At 35.4% G+C, this 18,087-nt stretch overlaps 1 protein-coding gene across 1 annotated transcript in view; it reads right to left on the minus strand.

Moving 5' to 3' along the window:
* Positions 1-18,087, minus strand: part of LOC145293101 (dynein axonemal heavy chain 3-like) — a 404,365-nt gene that overhangs the window by 178,803 nt on the left and 207,475 nt on the right. Inside the window, exon 40 of the mRNA XM_080139477.1 lies at positions 9,207-9,390. Within this exon, the coding sequence (XP_079995603.1) occupies positions 9,207-9,390 (184 nt within the window). The remainder of the gene's footprint in view (positions 1-9,206; positions 9,391-18,087) is intronic.

The raw sequence follows: 18,087 nt of genomic DNA on the forward strand, positions 1-18,087 counted from the left end.
CACATTAAAACTTGGTGATGTAACATGCTCGGAGATGATTTACATCTGCCCAAAGATTAGAGGCCTATATATTTCATAGACGGCCCTAAAAAAACTAAGGATTATTGACACTGACTTTCCAACAAATATTAGGAGTCCAGTAGCCACAACAAAGATAGACTGTAAACCGGCTAACTGTACTTGTGGTTGCCCATCCAGATCATCTTGTTCACTACCACCAGACAAGCTGCCATTACCTGCAACACCTGATTATCGCAACAACCTAGAAAATTGGCTCAAGTATTACTTCTCCAGCCGTGCATTCAACACGTGCACACACCAAAAGTTGCAGACCATGATGGGTGAGCCATTCATTACATTTTTAGACAACTACCAACCCAAAGCCGTTCACAAGCTAATCCCAGTCCCCCACTACTGGAAAGAAGCTGTCAAATCCCAGCTAGATGTCGATGTGGCACTGAACATAATTGAACCAGTGCCAGAATGATCACAATTCCCCAAAAAGATGGCAGCCCACATAGAGCGGTCGACTTGCAGAATTTGAACGCAGCAACAAAACAGGAGACACATCACACACCCTCTCGATTCAACCGTGTCAATACAATATCCCCAGGAAAAAAGAAAACCATCTTCGATGCATGGAATGGATATCACAGTGTTCCTCTTGCTGTGGAAGCACGGGACACCACCACCTTCATAACAGAATGGGACAGATACTTATATTTGTGAGCTCCCCAAGGTTTTCAAGCATCGAATGATGGCTACACAAAGAGATTCAACACTATTACAAAAAGTTTCCTTCATGTGACCCGTTGTGTGGACGATTCAGTTTTATGGGATGATGATATAGCAACATCCTTTTGGCACACTATTAGATACATCATGCTTTGCGCCAAAAATAGGATCGTGTTCAACCCAGATAAATTCCATTTTGCAAAAGACAATGTGGAGTTTGCCGGTTTTGACATCAGCCTGACAGAGTATAAACCATCTCCAAAACTGGTTGAGAGAATCAGAAACTTTCCATCCCCCAAAAATATAACAGATGTCAGATCTTTCTTCTGATTAACCAGGTTTCGTATGATTTTGCTCAAGCACTCGTTATGTCACCTCTCAGGGAGCTACTTAAGCATAAAAGCAGGTTTTACTGGGATGATCTGTTGGAGCAACGTTTCAACAGTCTAAGCATAAAATACTAGAAAGCATCCTAGATGGTGTTCAAACATTCGAAATAAATCGCCTAACATGCCTGACTACAGACTGGAATCGAACGGGGATAGGATTTACTCTACTCTAAAAACATTGTGGGTGCGCATCCACAGTCGACCACCTTTGTGAGCCAGGACACTGGAAAGTTGTATATGCTGGTTCCCGATTCACTAAGCCCACTGAGAGTCATTACGCACCAATTGAAGGGGAAACTTTAGCCATAAAGTTTGATTTGGAAAGCTGCAAAATGTTTGTTTTGGGCTGCCCCCACCTGCTACTCGCCATTGTCCTTGTGCCGATATCAATGATCATGACCTGGACAAAATTTTAAAAAAAACAGGATATTGGACATCAGAGAGCAGACACTGAAGTACAGATTCAAGGTAGTGTCCATACCAAGCAACGTTAATGGTGGAACAAATGCTATGTCTCGCATCCCTGCACCTAGCATTGCGGAATATGTGCCTATTCAAAATCAGCACAGACATAAACCTCTGCATTATGACAACACTGGCACAATTGTTCAGACCCTCTCCCACAGACAATACCATACATTAGTAGATGGCAGTAAAAAAACCACACTCTGAAACTGCCGTCATCTCCGCAGGATAAACACAGACACCGATAACCTGGCCCATGACAACACCTTACTAGGCGCCTTACCAAACAACAAGATGGATAACCATGTCCCACAAATGCCTATCCTACCCATGCCAATAGACCTAGACAGCAAGCACCCACAAATACAAATAACACCACCTACCACACTGGGAACACCAGTAGGGAGGAAACATTTGCAACCAACAGAGACAATGCAAGACAAATGCCTAGAAACTAGGTCCGTCCGCAACAAACGACTGCCGGCTAGATTTAAGGACTTCCAACTTAGATCACATTTTTCTCTTTTTTTTTTTAACAAATGCCGTTTCCTTAAAAAAAAAAAAAAAAGAAAGCTACGTGTTAACATATTACCCGAGTTATGTGCCCTTGATAAAAATTCAGCTACCTTGGCATTGGGGGAAACTCCTCTGGCAGAGGTAACGGAAAACTGTCATGACGACCTGAATAAAGGTACGTCCTCCCATGCTAAGTTCTCACATAAAATATCCCATATTTTAATTATACAAGATGTTAGATAGAAATAAACACTTTGTTGGATAGAACTTAACACATTATTGAATGGAACTGAACATGTTGTTTATTAGAATTGAATGTTGGATTATGCTGCCAGGCAACGCCAGGTTGGGGTCGGACGACACTGGAAAATATTGGATATTATTTGCACATACACAGATACATGACCAGTCAAGCTTGGTATCATGTTTCGATTATTGCCTGGCATGATGTAAACCCAGTAAAACAAAGTCCATTTGATTTCATGGTGAACAAAAAAAAGCAACCCACATTTTGACCTCTTAAGTCAATCACCAAAACAAACAGAGAATCAAATTTGATCAATATAGACAGACGGACAACAAAGAAGTGGGAGAGAGGCAGGAAAGAGACAGACCCGCAACACACCCACATACAACCCCCGTTCTGTCTTATTGCTGTTGTAGTCATAGCACTAAAGTGCAAATAAACCATATTTGTTTTGACTAACTGGTGTTTTGTTATTTGAACCATGGCATATTTCAACAAGCGGGTATACATAGTTCAAAAGCACTACAAACACGCTGCGCAAATTATATATCTGTTCTACACACATGGCAATCAAACAACAGGCATTATGACGTTGTTTATAGATGGAACTGACCACGTTGTTGAATGGAACTGATCATGTTGTTGAAGTGAACTGATCATGTTGTTGAATGGAACTGACCACGTTGTTGAATAGAACTGACCACGTTGTTGAATAGAACTGACCACATTGTTGAATAGAACTGACCACATTGTTGAATAGAACTGACCACGTTGTTGAATGGAACTGACCACGTTGTTGAATGGAACTGACCACGTTGTTGAATAGAACTGATCATGTTGTTGAATGGAACTGACCACGTTGTTGAATAGAACTGACCACGTTGTTGAATAGAACTGACCACGTTGTTGAATAGAACTGACCACGTTGTTGAATAGAACTGACCACGTTGTTGAATGGAACTGATCATGTTGTTGAATGGAACTGATCATGTTGTTGAATAGAACTGACCACGTTGTTGAATAGAACTGATCATGTTGTTGAATGGAACTGACCACGTTGTTGAATAGAACTGACCACATTGTTGAATAGAACTGACCACATTGTTGAATAGAACTGACCACGTTGTTGAATGGAACTGACCACGTTGTTGAATGGAACTGACCACGTTGTTGAATAGAACTGATCATGTTGTTGAATGGAACTGACCACGTTGTTGAATAGAACTGACCACGTTGTTGAATAGAACTGACCACGTTGTTGAATAGAACTGACCACATTGTTGAATAGAACTGACCACGTTGTTGAATAGAACTGACCACGTTGTTGAATGGAACTGATCATGTTGTTGAATGGAACTGATCATGTTGTTGAATAGAACTGACCACGTTGTTGAATAGAACTGATCATGTTGTTGAATGGAACTGACCACGTTGTTGAATAGAACTGACCACGTTGTTGAATAGAACTGATCATGTTGTTGAATAGAACTGACCACGTTGTTGAATAGAACTGATCACGTTGTTGAATGGAACTGATCATGTTGTTGAATGGAACTGACCACGTTGTTGAATGGAACTGATCATGTTGTTGAATGGAACTGATCACGTTGTTGAACTGAACTGAACGTTGTGGAATGGGACTGAACACTTTCAATGGCAATGGCCACATTGTTAGATAAACCTGAACGTGCTGTTTGATGAAACTAAATACATTGTTGAATAAAATGGAACACATTGTTGGATAAAACTGAACATATTATAAGATGGAACTGAGCACATTTTTGCGTGGAATTGAACACATTGTTGAATAGAACTAGACACATAGAGCTAAGGATATTGTTGGCTAAAAATGGATCCAAAGACAATGCATCAAACTTATTTTTAATTCTTGGATAATTTCAGCTCTTGGTGTTTTCTAAGATTAGAATCTTGGTTGAAATTAAATGAAGTTTTATAAATTGCAGGTCATGCTGGCTCAACCATTAACCAAAATAAGAACGCTCTTAAGTGGTAAGGGCTAAAGTTTAAAGAGCTTAATCCAGCCCTAGATGAAGAGTGTACGGGGAATTGACAAATGGTTGGATAAAACCAATTCCATAAAACTTTGTCTTTTGTTTTCTTGTTCCTTCATTAAAGCGTAACAGATATTTTTACTTTTTACCTCAAAGCACATACAATATAGCAGTAGCATGTTTTGTTTAAAGAAGATAAAAATACCAAGTAAATCTTAAGGATCAAGGAAGATGAAAAGACCGAGGAACGAAAGCACTAATCAGACCTATACTGGAAGAATGCGGAGAGGATTTGAAATTTTGAGAGGTTTATTGACATCTAAATCCGAGTGAATACCAATGTTCGTTGCAAGTGAGAAATTATATCATAAGCTACTGTTATAAAAACACAACGTCATTTGTAATAGTTATTAGAGGTGGACAGTATTTGGAATCTGTGAAAAATCGTTGTCTCCAGGCAACATCATCGCTTATTAGCATTGAGTATATATATATATATATATATATATATATATATATATAGTAATTTATAAAATATATATGGCGATTAAGCTACACTGAATATTCGGCGTTTCATCCACTATAGGATTCGTCAGGCTTATGCGCGAATTCTGTGGTTGTTTCTCGTTTTTATATATGTTGAGGATTTTAGTTAGCCAATCAGCTTTCTAGTATCCACCGCGCCCCTTCCTATCAGCCAATGGGCATGCATTTTATCGAACAAAGGATCTGTTTTAGAACCAGGTTAGTGGTTTAAGGCAGACGATTTTCCTCATTTCTGCTCTTTTTTTTTATATAAATATACATATGTGTACACACATACATGCACACAAACATACATATATATATATATATATATATATATATATATATATATATATATATATGTGTGTGTGGTCGTTTATGTATATTCATGTTTATTTAATTTATTTATTTGTTTGTTTTCTATTGTTTTTGTTAGTTTTAAAGCTATTTTGTATCGCTATCCTAGAGTAAGTTTTATTTTGTGAACACAATTGTTTGCTATTTCTCGCCTACAGTTTAATAGATTTTGGGGTTCTTTAAAGTATAGGATAGCAAATTTTTCATGGAGGCATAATTTACATGGGTCATCTAAATGTCTGCACGTGGTAGCTTGTCTTATTATTTTCCATTCGACTACCGGCGAATGTCCGCTTTCTTTGAGTTCCCAGTATTTATTCGCTAGTGTTGTTTTTATACAGTGTTTTTTATTTTTGAATGTACTTTTGTGGTCATAGTATCAGGTTTTGAAATCTAAGGAAGTCATGCCTACGTAATATTTCTTGTTATTCAGGTTTTCTTTCGCAAATATTGTTGCTTGATAAACTACGCTTTTTGTTAGACATTTATTTTGAACTAGGCAAAGTGTGCAGTGTCTACAGTTGCATTTATCTTGTTCGTTGTTATAATAATAATAATAATAATAATAATAATAATAATAATAATAATAATAATAATAATAATAATAATAACGAACAAGATAAATAATAATACCGGTTGTTGTCAGTGAGCAGTTTTTGCTAATAGCCAATTTGAGAACTCCAATTGAGTAAAAAAATAAATAAATAAATAAATAAATAATAATAATAATAATAATAATAATAATAATAATAATAATAATAACAATAATAATAATAATAATAATAATAATAATAATAATAATAACAACAACAACAACAACAACAACAACAACACCGACAATTATACAGGAGATAAAAAATTAACTAATATTTCAAACAGTTGACTTATTTATCTTGCTGTATAATATCATAATTATATAATTTTATTTTCTAAAATTGACTGTTCTATGCTCACTTCTAAATTCATTAACCTTTCAAATATCTGATGTCCTGCATTCCGTCTATTAATATCAAAAGATTGAATTCATTTCTTTTGAGGCCAGTTTTTCAAATGTGCAATATGTCGTTACATTCTTTAACCTGTTTACACACTCGTTTGAATCTGATCTCGCAGCCATGAATTTGTTTTTCTCTTAACAATGACGAGTATTTTTCTCAGTTGTCTGATTTTCTTAATTATTTCAACAATCTCTTATTCTTCTAGTTCCTTTCAGCTATGTCGTTTGTGAATTTCTTCTACGCTAACGTTTGCCATAATGAAATCAGTGATCTCATTTTCCCCTCTGGTAACATTTTTTATTTATTTATCGTTTAATTTTTTATACACTCGCCAACATTGACAAACATCTGATACGTGTTTCCACATGATTTAATCCATTCAGTGCGTTAATGATCCTTATCAGTAAGGTCATATTGTTATAAAGCAGTCAGTCGAATCGTGTAAAGACAAAATATTTAGAATAAGACGGCAACAAAGTGAATGCTTTGCATTGACTTTTACATTTGTATAACATTGAATTTTTGTCAATTTTTTTTTTTAAGTTTTGCAAACAACGTTGTTGTTTTTTTGTTATTTTTAAATTATTGTTTCACATTAATTTTTGTAAAACTTGCTTCCCTTACTTTATCATTTAGTTCTCACATTCCATTGGTGGTTGCGAGGTCGGAGTCTATTCCACCTAACACTTATTGTTTGCTAGTTTTTGACCTTGAAGTAATATTTTTCAGCTCCTTACATTAAGCGGCTTCATGTCTTGTCTAGAGCGATTTCCCTTAGACAAAATGTGTTCAATTCTGTTATGACAAACACATATTAGTCTCTAAATATTAAATGTTTTGTGGCATTCTGCTTTTAGTAAGATAAAACTGGATTGCATACAATATTACAATGGCAATGAAGGTAACTAATGAATTCATAAGAATAAAAGAATTCGCCCAAGTTTTCTTTAGTTTGTTTAGCAACGTTAAAATTTGACATTAAGATTCTTCTTTGTCTGCATTTTCTGAAGGTGGCCTTCAGTTGGTATTAATTGAAAAACTTAATTTTAAATAAAACATCACAATTTTACAATGCCGTTTGATACTCTCAAAAGGTTGTGCTCAAATCACGTCGGGGTCACCATTATAGAAACGCAATCCTATATATTAGTATTAAATGAAAATGTTGCATGAAAGGAAAAACACAACCTCTTTTAACACAACAATGAAATAATTTATTTAACTGGAAGAAAGTTAGACGGTGTCCAAATGAAGAAAGGAAAGTTCTTCAAGTGGTCAATAGTCGGTCAGCAATTATATTCAGGTAAAGATCATCAAAGCTGGAGTGTCCAGTGGACAAGAACAGAACAGAGGGAGACAGAAGAGATGTCTTTCCTCGTTAGTTCCAAGGTTCTCTTTGCTCGCTGACCGTGATTTCCAAAGGGGCTGAAGAAGTCGATTTATAACTGTGCAGCCAAATTTCCCAGCAGGGGCATTTATCTGTTAGAGATAATGAGTCCTTATTCATGGCTGCTACATCCCTGTTTCAAACAAATATTATATCTAAGTTGCTCTAATTTGAGTCCAAATCTATTTATATAGGAAGGCACTTTGTCTGTGTGTGTGTGTGTGTGTGTGTGTGTGTGTGTGTGTGTGTGTGTGTGTGTGTGTGTGTGTGTGTGTGTGTGTGAGAGAGAGAGAGAGAGAGAGTTCCCTTTGGACTTCAAAACCGCTGGACCGATTTTTAAAAGATTCACACAAATGTACTTTATTTATCTGAGGGTGTTCTTATATAGGTTTTTATTGGAATGACTCCTCTAAGTATCGAAAACCGATATTCGATAATCGAAAAAATCTTATTGAAAAAAGAATAGTCAGATTTTGACCAAAGTTAACACTCTTATAAAACTAACATCACATCACAAATGCATTTTCATTTCATCACCACACAAGCAGACAGGCACGGGTATATAAAATTAACGGTAGGTTCCTTGATAATACAGGCGCGCATTCGAAATGAATGTTTCTGTTTAGAGCATAACTGAACCATGATACTTTACTTTTAAATTTTAAACTTTAATTCAAGCAATTATATAAGATAATTTCATAAAATCAGTAGTAGGTTGTCTACAGTGCAATGTAGACAACAGTATATTGTGGACTAATTCACTGCAGAAAGGCATCTGAAGTTTCCTCCCTCCCTGTACACCATGGTGGGTCCCCAACTAGAGCAGGCAATCAATCGATTTGATTGAAAAATGGTTAATTTTATCGATTTTGATGGCAGTAAAAGTATGGTGTGGAACATTCGTTGACCCCCCCCCCAATCAATCCCGGGCAACGTCGGGTTTCGTTGCTAGTATTTTCTAAATTTGAAAATGAGGAGCAGTTTAGAATCAATATTTTAAGGTGTTTACTGGTGATGGGACGATTCCAATATTTTTCCCGATTCCGATACAATTACAGATTCCGTACTAAATTACCAATTCTGATACAATTCTCGATTCTGATTCTTTATAAATCTTTAAGTATTTAACAATAGAGTTGTTATTTTTCCCCCCTGATTACCATAAAAACACATGTTAAATGTGCAAATATTTCCCAAAGTGTAAAAATATACTTGTGGGGAATGATCTACCGATTATAGTTTTACTGACAGTTTAAAATAAATAAACATTGATTATTTTTATCATTTTTATCAGCAGTGGAAAAAATTGCTTTAAACAAAATCAAATAAAAAAAGACATAAGAATCGTTTTGGCATCGGAAAATAAGCAGAAATTTTTCCGATTCCGATGCCGATTCTGATACTTGTTTCGATTTTTCCAATTCTGACCCTTTTTTATTGCATTAATGTGACAACGTTTAAATCCATTTCCTTCCACATTTGAAAACTCTCCCATTTCTACACCATACTAAGATTGAAATAAATAAAACAAAATGAAAAAAAAAAAAACATCATAAACATGATCATCATTCATACCACATCTTGTAGGAAGAGTTTGGACGTGTCTCTCTTGTCATACCAATGACCATGATCCAGCCACTGGCGTAATAATTCAATCGGTGGTTGGGCTCCATATTTCTCTTTGGATGGCATATTCAAATCATCAACAAAGACCACCATTTTTTTACCCACCGGTGGCCCATATACACTTTTCCTTTTTCTAAAAGCAAAAGGTAAAGAAGAAAATAGACAAATGAAAATAAAACACAAAATAAATAAAACAAGAAAACAATATCAGTTGTGTCTAGTCAAAAGACGAATCCGATATTTTTTCCAATTCCGATAAAATTACTGATTCTGCTCTAAATTCTAGATTCCGACACAATTAGTGATTCCGATTTTTTTTAATTTCTAAATATTTAGCTATAGACTTGCTGTTGTTTTTTTTAATTTTATTTTTCTAACCACAGTAAAAAAAAAAGCAAAAAACAAAAAAACATATATATTTTATCAAACGTAAAAATACAGTTGTTGGGGGTGATTTATAAATTATAATTCGATTATTTGTTTAAAATCAATCAATATTTATCATTATATGATTAGTACTAGGAATAGACAATTTTCAAACAAACAAAATCAAACTAAAAAATAAACAATAAACATCGTTTTGGCATCAGAAAATAGGCACAATTTTTCAGATTCCAATACTGATACCCCCAAAAGCTCTAATTTTTCCGATTTCTGATTCCAATAAATCGTCTCAACACTACATTTCATTAATTATATGAAAAACAACTTTCTTAAAGTTGTTGATTATAGAAGAGCACCCAGCAAGGGTCAATTTTATTAACATTTGTTTTTGTTTTGTTTTTCACAAAAGTTTTCTTTCATATCTACCGTAAGTAGCGTTCTTCTAAATAATAATGGGTTTAGAAATAGGAAGACGAATTAAAAGAGTTGAAATGTACGCATTATTTGGATCCTTCGAACTACTATTCTCATCTTGAGTGTTATTTTCATAACGTTTTGGTCGATGTAACCTCCGGCCTTCTTTAGGCGTATTTTATCAAACTCGGGAATGTTTCTGTTGAATTTGGAAATCTGGAAGGAATTTCGAACAGAACTCTTTATTTACTTCACGGGGGTAGCATGCTCTCATTCCGTCAGCTCTAACTGGATAGAGGTCCTAAGTAATTGTTTTTTTTTTTTTTTTGGTCGCCCAAACTGAGAATTGAACCTTTAACCTTCAGGATATCACTTTTACAATTGATTTTACACGTACTCTTCTAACTACTGCACCACAGATCCTGAAGGTTGTAGGTTCAATTCTCAGTGTGGGTGACCGAAACATACAATTGCGAATTTCTTAGGACCTCTGTTCAGTTGTGGTTGATGGGACAAGATCATGCTACCCCATGAAGTAAATAAAGGATTCCGTATGAAATTCAGTCCAGATAAGATACATTTGAAGAAGGCCGGGGGTTACATTGACTGGTACATTGTAAAAATGACACTCAAGATGAAAACAGCAGTCCGAAGTGTCTAAATAAGACAAATAGCCAATCCTCATCTCAAAAATTCAGAAACGTAAGAGTTGAAATATTTGAGAAAAATGCGATTGGTTTATTTGGTTATATTTCATCTTTACAAGTAAAAGGCAGAGAGAAGAAATTAATTTAAAGGCAAGGGACATAACTCTTATTTGTTCTTTACTACCAATGTCACAATTGTTTTTGTTTTTGTTTTTGTCTTTTTCTTTAAGCATTTTTTTTTTACACAGTAATCACCACTTATCAAGGCCCGGAAGCCACTCGAGGATAAGGGTTAATGGGTGTACATTAGTCAATGTGATTATATCTTAGTAAACACAAGTAGTGGAAATTTTGTAAATTTGATTACTTAGGGAGACGGTTTATCAAGAACTTGTTTATGTTGGACTTGAAGACAATTAGATTGTAGTCAGCTGGAAAGCAGGCAAATGGAAGAGAGTTCTACAGGTGTGCAGTTCTAAGAAAGAAGCTTTGTTCATGGAATCTACATTTAGGTTTAGGTGCAGATAAAGAGTTTGGGAAATTATTAATAGTGGTTTTGGTTAGACGAGTGTTTTTCGTGAAAGTTTGGCGAGTGAGGACCATAAATTGAAGTTCAGATGAGCACTTACCATGAAAATAACGATAAAGCAGAGACAGACCTTCAACGTCTCTTCTGTGGGAAAGAGTTTTATCCAATGACAAGAATTTATTTCAGTAGAGCAATTGCAAAACAAAAGAGGTGCTCATGTAGTTTCCCGATCCATGTAAATTTTTCAGAAAGACGATATACTGTGGCTCAAAATTGTATTTTTTAAGATTATGACATGCTGAACAGATTGATGTTAAAATCATTTTAGTATTACGTATGGAATAGGAAATAAAAAGATTTTATAAATTAGTAAATTAGCCGATACACGTTTTTTTTTTCTGCTGATGGACGTTCCCTATCCCAGTTGATTTAAAAACTTGGAATGGAGACGTGTTAAGAACTTGAGGTGAAACACAAATAAGTAAAGTATATTGTGAGTAAAATAAAACTAATTTATTTAAAACAATTAAGATAAATATTTGTAAAAATATTTGTTGCAAAACATAATTCTTTCGTTTTGCGACAAATCAAAATTATAATTTATTAAAATATTTTTACACTTCATCTTAACATAATGGAACGAAAATTAAAATTGGCTCGGGATTTCTCCTCCTGTGATTGAGGAGAGAACAGATACCACTACTATTTTTCATCCTGTGTCAAACTCTGAGCTTTATCGCAATTTTCTAGCAGTAAAAATATTTCTTGTCAATCATAAAATGTAAGAGAAAGATTTAATAGTTATAAAATAATAAGGACACCAACATTTGCATGGGAATCGTAGTATTACCTACCCCTGTTCACACTTACAAAGATACTCACCAGAGGGTCTCAGACTGGAATTATCTCCCTTTTAAAAATCTGGATGATGCTGATCTGTGTTATAAAAAGGGATGCTCAGGCTATTTCCTTCTCTTTTTTTTCTAGAACTGGGCTCGGCATGCACACTTACCAGGCGCCCTTGCTCTCTCCATACAAAATTCACTGTACGATGTGTAACTCTTCTCTCTGTATTTAAATGCATGCACACTCACACATAATCTATTCAGACTTTGTCGTGCATATGTTGATGGACACAATTTCTAAAGCGAATAACACGTGTGCTCTCCTCACAACTCACTATTCGGTATGTAAACCCTTCCTTTCTACGAATACACACACACACATACATATGATTCACAGATTTTTTTTATTTACACATTCTCAATGGATATAATGTCCTAGCGAACCCAGTCAGGTTTGTGAACAATAAATATTTTTCTATATCCTTCTTTGTTTCCGAGTTGTTATTTTGTTTTCATTGGCATATGCTTGTATTTGAACAAACGTATATAAAAGAACTAGTTCTGCTAAGCATTCGCCAAGTATCCCCAGAAGGGAGAGATAAGTTTTCCAAAAGATCTTTAAACTCTATTCTTTCACTTCACCATTTCGTTTTTTATTTAAAGAGGAACGAGAGATATGAACGCTATGTATTTTGTTTAAACAAGCCATGAATCATGCTAGGTAGACAATTAAAGAACATCACATAACAGAATTCAAAACAAATAATAACAGTAGGAATAAAGAGGCTTTTGAAGGGTGAAAGCAAAAATAAAAGGCATCGATGAAACACAAACAAATCTCAGAGAAAAGCTAAAAAGAAAAGGTTGCCAAGTGCACAAACCAAATCAGGTGTACAAAAAGAAAACTGAAGACAAGTGAATGTTGTTTGTGACAAGGCACAACATTTGAGAGTGAGCAAGTCCACACAGCAAGGGTGATGTGGTGGGCTTAAAACAATAATATAAGAAAAAAAAATGAAAAACAAAACAGAAACTGCCATGATTGTTGTAGTGAAGTTTTTGACTGCGAATATTCATCACAAAAGTTTCATACATCCTCCAAGAGTTTCAAGGAAATGAAAGAAATCAATAAAAGTCGGTCTTTTAGGATTCAAGATTCAAAAATATTACAAATGACAGTGCATGTTGCATTTTTTATCATCTATCTATACACCTATAAAGTTGAGTTTTATTATCGCACTGTCATTGATATTAAAAGCCTACTTTTTTATTTAAAAATTAAAACGAACTCCTTAATGTATTCAGTCATTGATATGCGAGCGATTTCCTAAAAGTTAACTAATTTGCATATTCCTTTAAAAAAACTAACTTTCATTAATTAATCATTCATTTTAATTTGGGGGGAGTTTTTCACCACTGCAACCAACATTCATCCTGGTAAAATTCACTTTCAAACCTTTATTTTTGTAACAGTTTTTAACTTAACAAGTAAGTCTTGCATTCTTACACAGGTAAGCACTGAATACAGCATCTCTTCTGGACAAGTCATACCAAACTATCGATAATGCTGTAACGTCACACAAGTTTACACACGTTTTACACATGTAGGGACCCAACACATTGCAGACCACGTCACAAGGAACATAAAAAAGGAAAAATTCGACTTCATTTTTTTTTCTAGTTAAACAACAGCTTTAATTTACAGGTACTTTCCCGTCCAGCCATGTTTAGCATGCATTTTTGCTACTTGCTCTCGGCCCATACGTGTGTCACACGTCTATCTCTCCTGTATCTAACGTGATCTTGATCCTTGGTCTGCGCACACTTTTTTTTATAATCTTTTTCCTTTTGCCTAGCTGTGACGTCATCTCACACACGGCTCGGTCATTTGCATATAGCTGCTATACACCTCTGAGTTCGTTACAATGCTTCAAAGATACAAACTGAAGCAATGAACTCAGTCCAAAACGCTTACGTACTCCTACTTCAGCAGTAAAACCGTCACTAAATGAGATGTTAATTTTAACTCGACTTAAAGCATTTCTGTACATTTCTTAGAGCAACATTCACCAACCAGTCCCAAGTTTATGCAAAGTCCACCAACTTTCTTTGTACTTTGCTAAAAGCTTTCTCCAGATCCACCAAGACAAGATACAGGTTTTTCTTTTTACCAAGGTACTTGTCTTTCATGTTTCAGGATAAATACAATATCAATGGTATTTTGCCCAAACATAAAACCAAATTGCATTTGATCTATGCTTATCTGACTTCTTATCTGCTGCTCAGTTATTTTCTCAGTCACTTTGACGCCATGATCCATCAATTTTAAACTTTGTAAATACCTCTATCAAACGCTTTCCTTTGACTAATTTGAGTCTTAAAAATTAGCTTAGTTCTGATGACCTTCGATAGCATTACAACATTAAAAGAATAGATGACAGAACAATTGTACCAAGTTGCCAATATTTCAGGATAATCTCTTCTTTTATGACTATGTCAAGTCTGTGATCATCCCAATGCCTCTTTCACACACAGCCTTCAACATTTCTGCAAATCTTCATCTTATTCACAGCTCCTTGTACTTCAGTTGTTCGTAATTCTTATAAGTAAACCAGATATATTTTCTGAAACTTCTAACATTTTTCAGTTCCATAAAAATTATTCAATAATTCCTCATGGTGCCATTTCCAAGCATCCTACTTGTCCTGTTCATTTGTTGCTAACACTCCATTCTCATTTCAAATGCTCGTCTCTCCAACGATATTCAAATTCATCTTTGCAATCTGTATAGCTATCGTGAATAATTCATTCTTCTGGCCATCTTTTTGTAATCTATATATCTATAAAGCTCAGTTTTTTCTCACTCTGATATTGATATTAAAAGTCGACTTTTTCTATTTAAAAATTATTATTGTCCTTTTCATTTGTTGCTAACACTTGGTTATTATTTCGAATGCATTTCTTTCCGATAATATCCATATTTATCTTTGCCAGCTGTTTAGTTATTCTGAATACTTTGTTCTTTTTGTCATCCTGTTGTAGTATACCTGAAAGCCTAACTTTCTCAGCCTACTTTTTGGCTATGTATAGTGCTCTCCTTTGGTTCCCTCTTTGACGATATGAATATCAAATTTTCTTGCATAATAAAAATTTGTGCATAATAAATTTTTTCTTATTTCTTCAGTCTATATCCTCCATGATGGACCATGTAGCTTTATGCATAGGATATTCATCTGTACGCGCACACACACTTACTCACTCAAACATTATATACGAGGGGCGTGCAATAAGTAATGCCACTGACCCACTTAAAGTTGTCTGATCTAGCTGAGATTTTGCATGTGCAATGATTTATATCTCTACGGGTTATGTGACAAATTACAGCTCTGAACTATTTGTGGTTTCTGTTTTACAGGTGTTTGAACTGAGTCAGGTTTGAAATGGAGCCTGTTGAGTGTCGAGCAGTGATCCGGTTTTTGTATTTGAAAGGACGCACGCCACAGGAGACTTTTGATAAAATGAAAGAAACTTATGGTGATAATGCCCCATTATATGACCTTGTAAAATGCTGGCATCATGAATTCAAACATGGCCGGAAATCTGTGGCAACAGCTCCCAGACCTTCTGCCATTGATGCAGCATCTGTCTGTTAAGTTGAGGCTGCCATTTTGGAAGATCGGCGCATTACTATTTACCAAATAGCTCAAGATGTCAAGATTAGTACAGGGCCTGTGGAAACTATCATTCATGACCATTTGCATATGCATAAGGTGTCTGCCAAATGGATTCCCAGATTGCTCACACCATTCCAGAAGCAAGAACACGTCGAGTGCTCGGGGATGAATTTGGAGATGTGCCAAGAAGATGACTCAAAGTTTTTCAAAGGACTGACTACACAGGATGAAATCTGGGTCCATCACTATGATCCAGAGACCAAAGCCCAGTCAATGCAGTGGAAGCACTTGGACTCACCACCTCCAAAAAAGGCAAGGGTGCAGCCCTCCGCTGGCAAGGTCATGCTCACAGTCTTCTGGGACCAGGACGAAGTAGTGATGACAGATTTCCTGGCAAAGGGTACCACAATTACAGGAGCCTATTATGCTTCACTTTTGAGGAAATTAAGGGAAGCTATCAAAATCAAGAGGCGGTGCAAGATTAGAAAACGTACCCTCCTCCTGCAGGACAATGCTCCGGGCCACAACTCGCATGTCACCAGATCAGAAGCACGGGCGTGTGGTTATAAAATCCTTCCCTATCCTCCCTACTCTCCTGACTTTGCACCTTCTGACTTTCACCTCTTCCCAGCCATGAAGTTGTTTTTGAAAGGAAAGCGTTTCCCAGATGATACAGCCTTTATTTTTGAAGTCACATCGTGGTTGGAGAACCAACTTGGGGTGTTCTACAAAAACAGTTTCCAGAGCTGCATCAAACGATGGGAGATATGCATAACTCTGGGTGGTTCCTATGTAGAGAAAGACTAATAACTGTGCCAAGTTTTGTTGCTCTACTGCTATGGGAAGTGGGTCAGGAGCATTACTTATTGCACGCCCCTCATACATCATTACGTATATTTGACTTGACAGCTGCCTATATGTAATAATGTGAATATGTTCTGGCTTTCTGTAGCCGTCATTTATTCGAATTCAAAAATGCTTTAACAACCAGAGACATTTCTAATTTTATATACAATTCCTTTGTGTAGAAATTATCCTAATACCATATCAACAACATGGATTGCCAACTGTCAGCAAAGGTGACTATTTTATTTTATTAAAATAATATAACTTAAAAGAACTTAAAAAGAAAATACATTTTAACATAATCAAAATAAGAAAAAAGTTAAAATTTCTTTAAACCTCTGATAAGAGCCGTGTTAAAGCTGAAAAAGTTAAAGATTCCAAATAAATTTTATACACATGTAAAAAATACTGCATTGTTTTGTCTTTTTATAAATACAAAATATTCAAATGAACTATTATTCATTTTCACACAAATTAACAAGTGACACACTTAATTTTATACATATACTATATACATTGATTTACATATAATAATTACATAGATATGTAAAAATAAATGTGAAATATGTACATAAGCATAGATTTATATAAAATCAAAAAATCAGAAAAACATTGGTACCGTCGGTTTCTGTAAAATCGGTATATAGACTTATATCTTTATTCGCTAAACTTTTTATCCACTGACTTCTATGCGTCTGTTTTTTTGTTTTTTTTTTACTTACCTCCCCATGAGGACAGAGTTAGACACAAGGTCGGTTTTTAATGTGGAGGGAAAATAGTTCCCCAAAAAGGGACATGTGGTTAGTAACAAAAATAAAAAAAATGTATCGGTCATGAAGGATTTCTCATCCATTAACCGAGACCAAAAAGGTGTAGTGTAGCATCAGAACAGATACTACATTTTGATCTTGGCCTGCCTTATGAACTCTTCATCCCATCAAATGCTACCCTGTGCCTTGGCAGCATTTCCATCCACTCACAAGTTCTGGCAGCTGAACGCTCCATCACTTGATTTCCAAACTCCTATTTTGCATGTTATTCATTCAACCTTCACATTTTTCTCCTGAGGAATAAAATTTCTCTTAGCTTTGTCAACTAAATAGTAAAGAACCAAGAACTGTGTCGCAATTTCTTTACAAGTTACTACTTTCAAGTCACTTAAGAGCTCTCTGTCATTTTTCCTGATTATCCATTTGAGTCTTTGCTTTATCAGATTCATACGCAATGAGTTGTCTTTCCTTTCCTCTAAAAAACATGTTAGAAACCTCCCTGTTATTTGCTTCCCTGACTGTACTTACATGTAGAAGTTTAAATGCACTGTGAACAAGCAGCTGTCTCATTTTCTCACATAGTTCACCTGTAGATGTGACTCCAACTAATAACCTCTTACATGAAAGCTTGGCGTTTCGGCTAGGAGCAGAGTGTGGTATCTGTTCTCATGCTACACTTCACCTTTTTTGGCCTCGATCAGTGGAGAAATCCTTTTACATT

The sequence above is a fragment of the Euprymna scolopes genome, chromosome 14, assembly GCF_053919585.1.
Source record: "Euprymna scolopes isolate OS-2025 chromosome 14, ASM5391958v1, whole genome shotgun sequence".
In the NCBI taxonomy this organism is placed as follows: Eukaryota; Metazoa; Mollusca; class Cephalopoda; order Sepiida; family Sepiolidae; genus Euprymna; species Euprymna scolopes.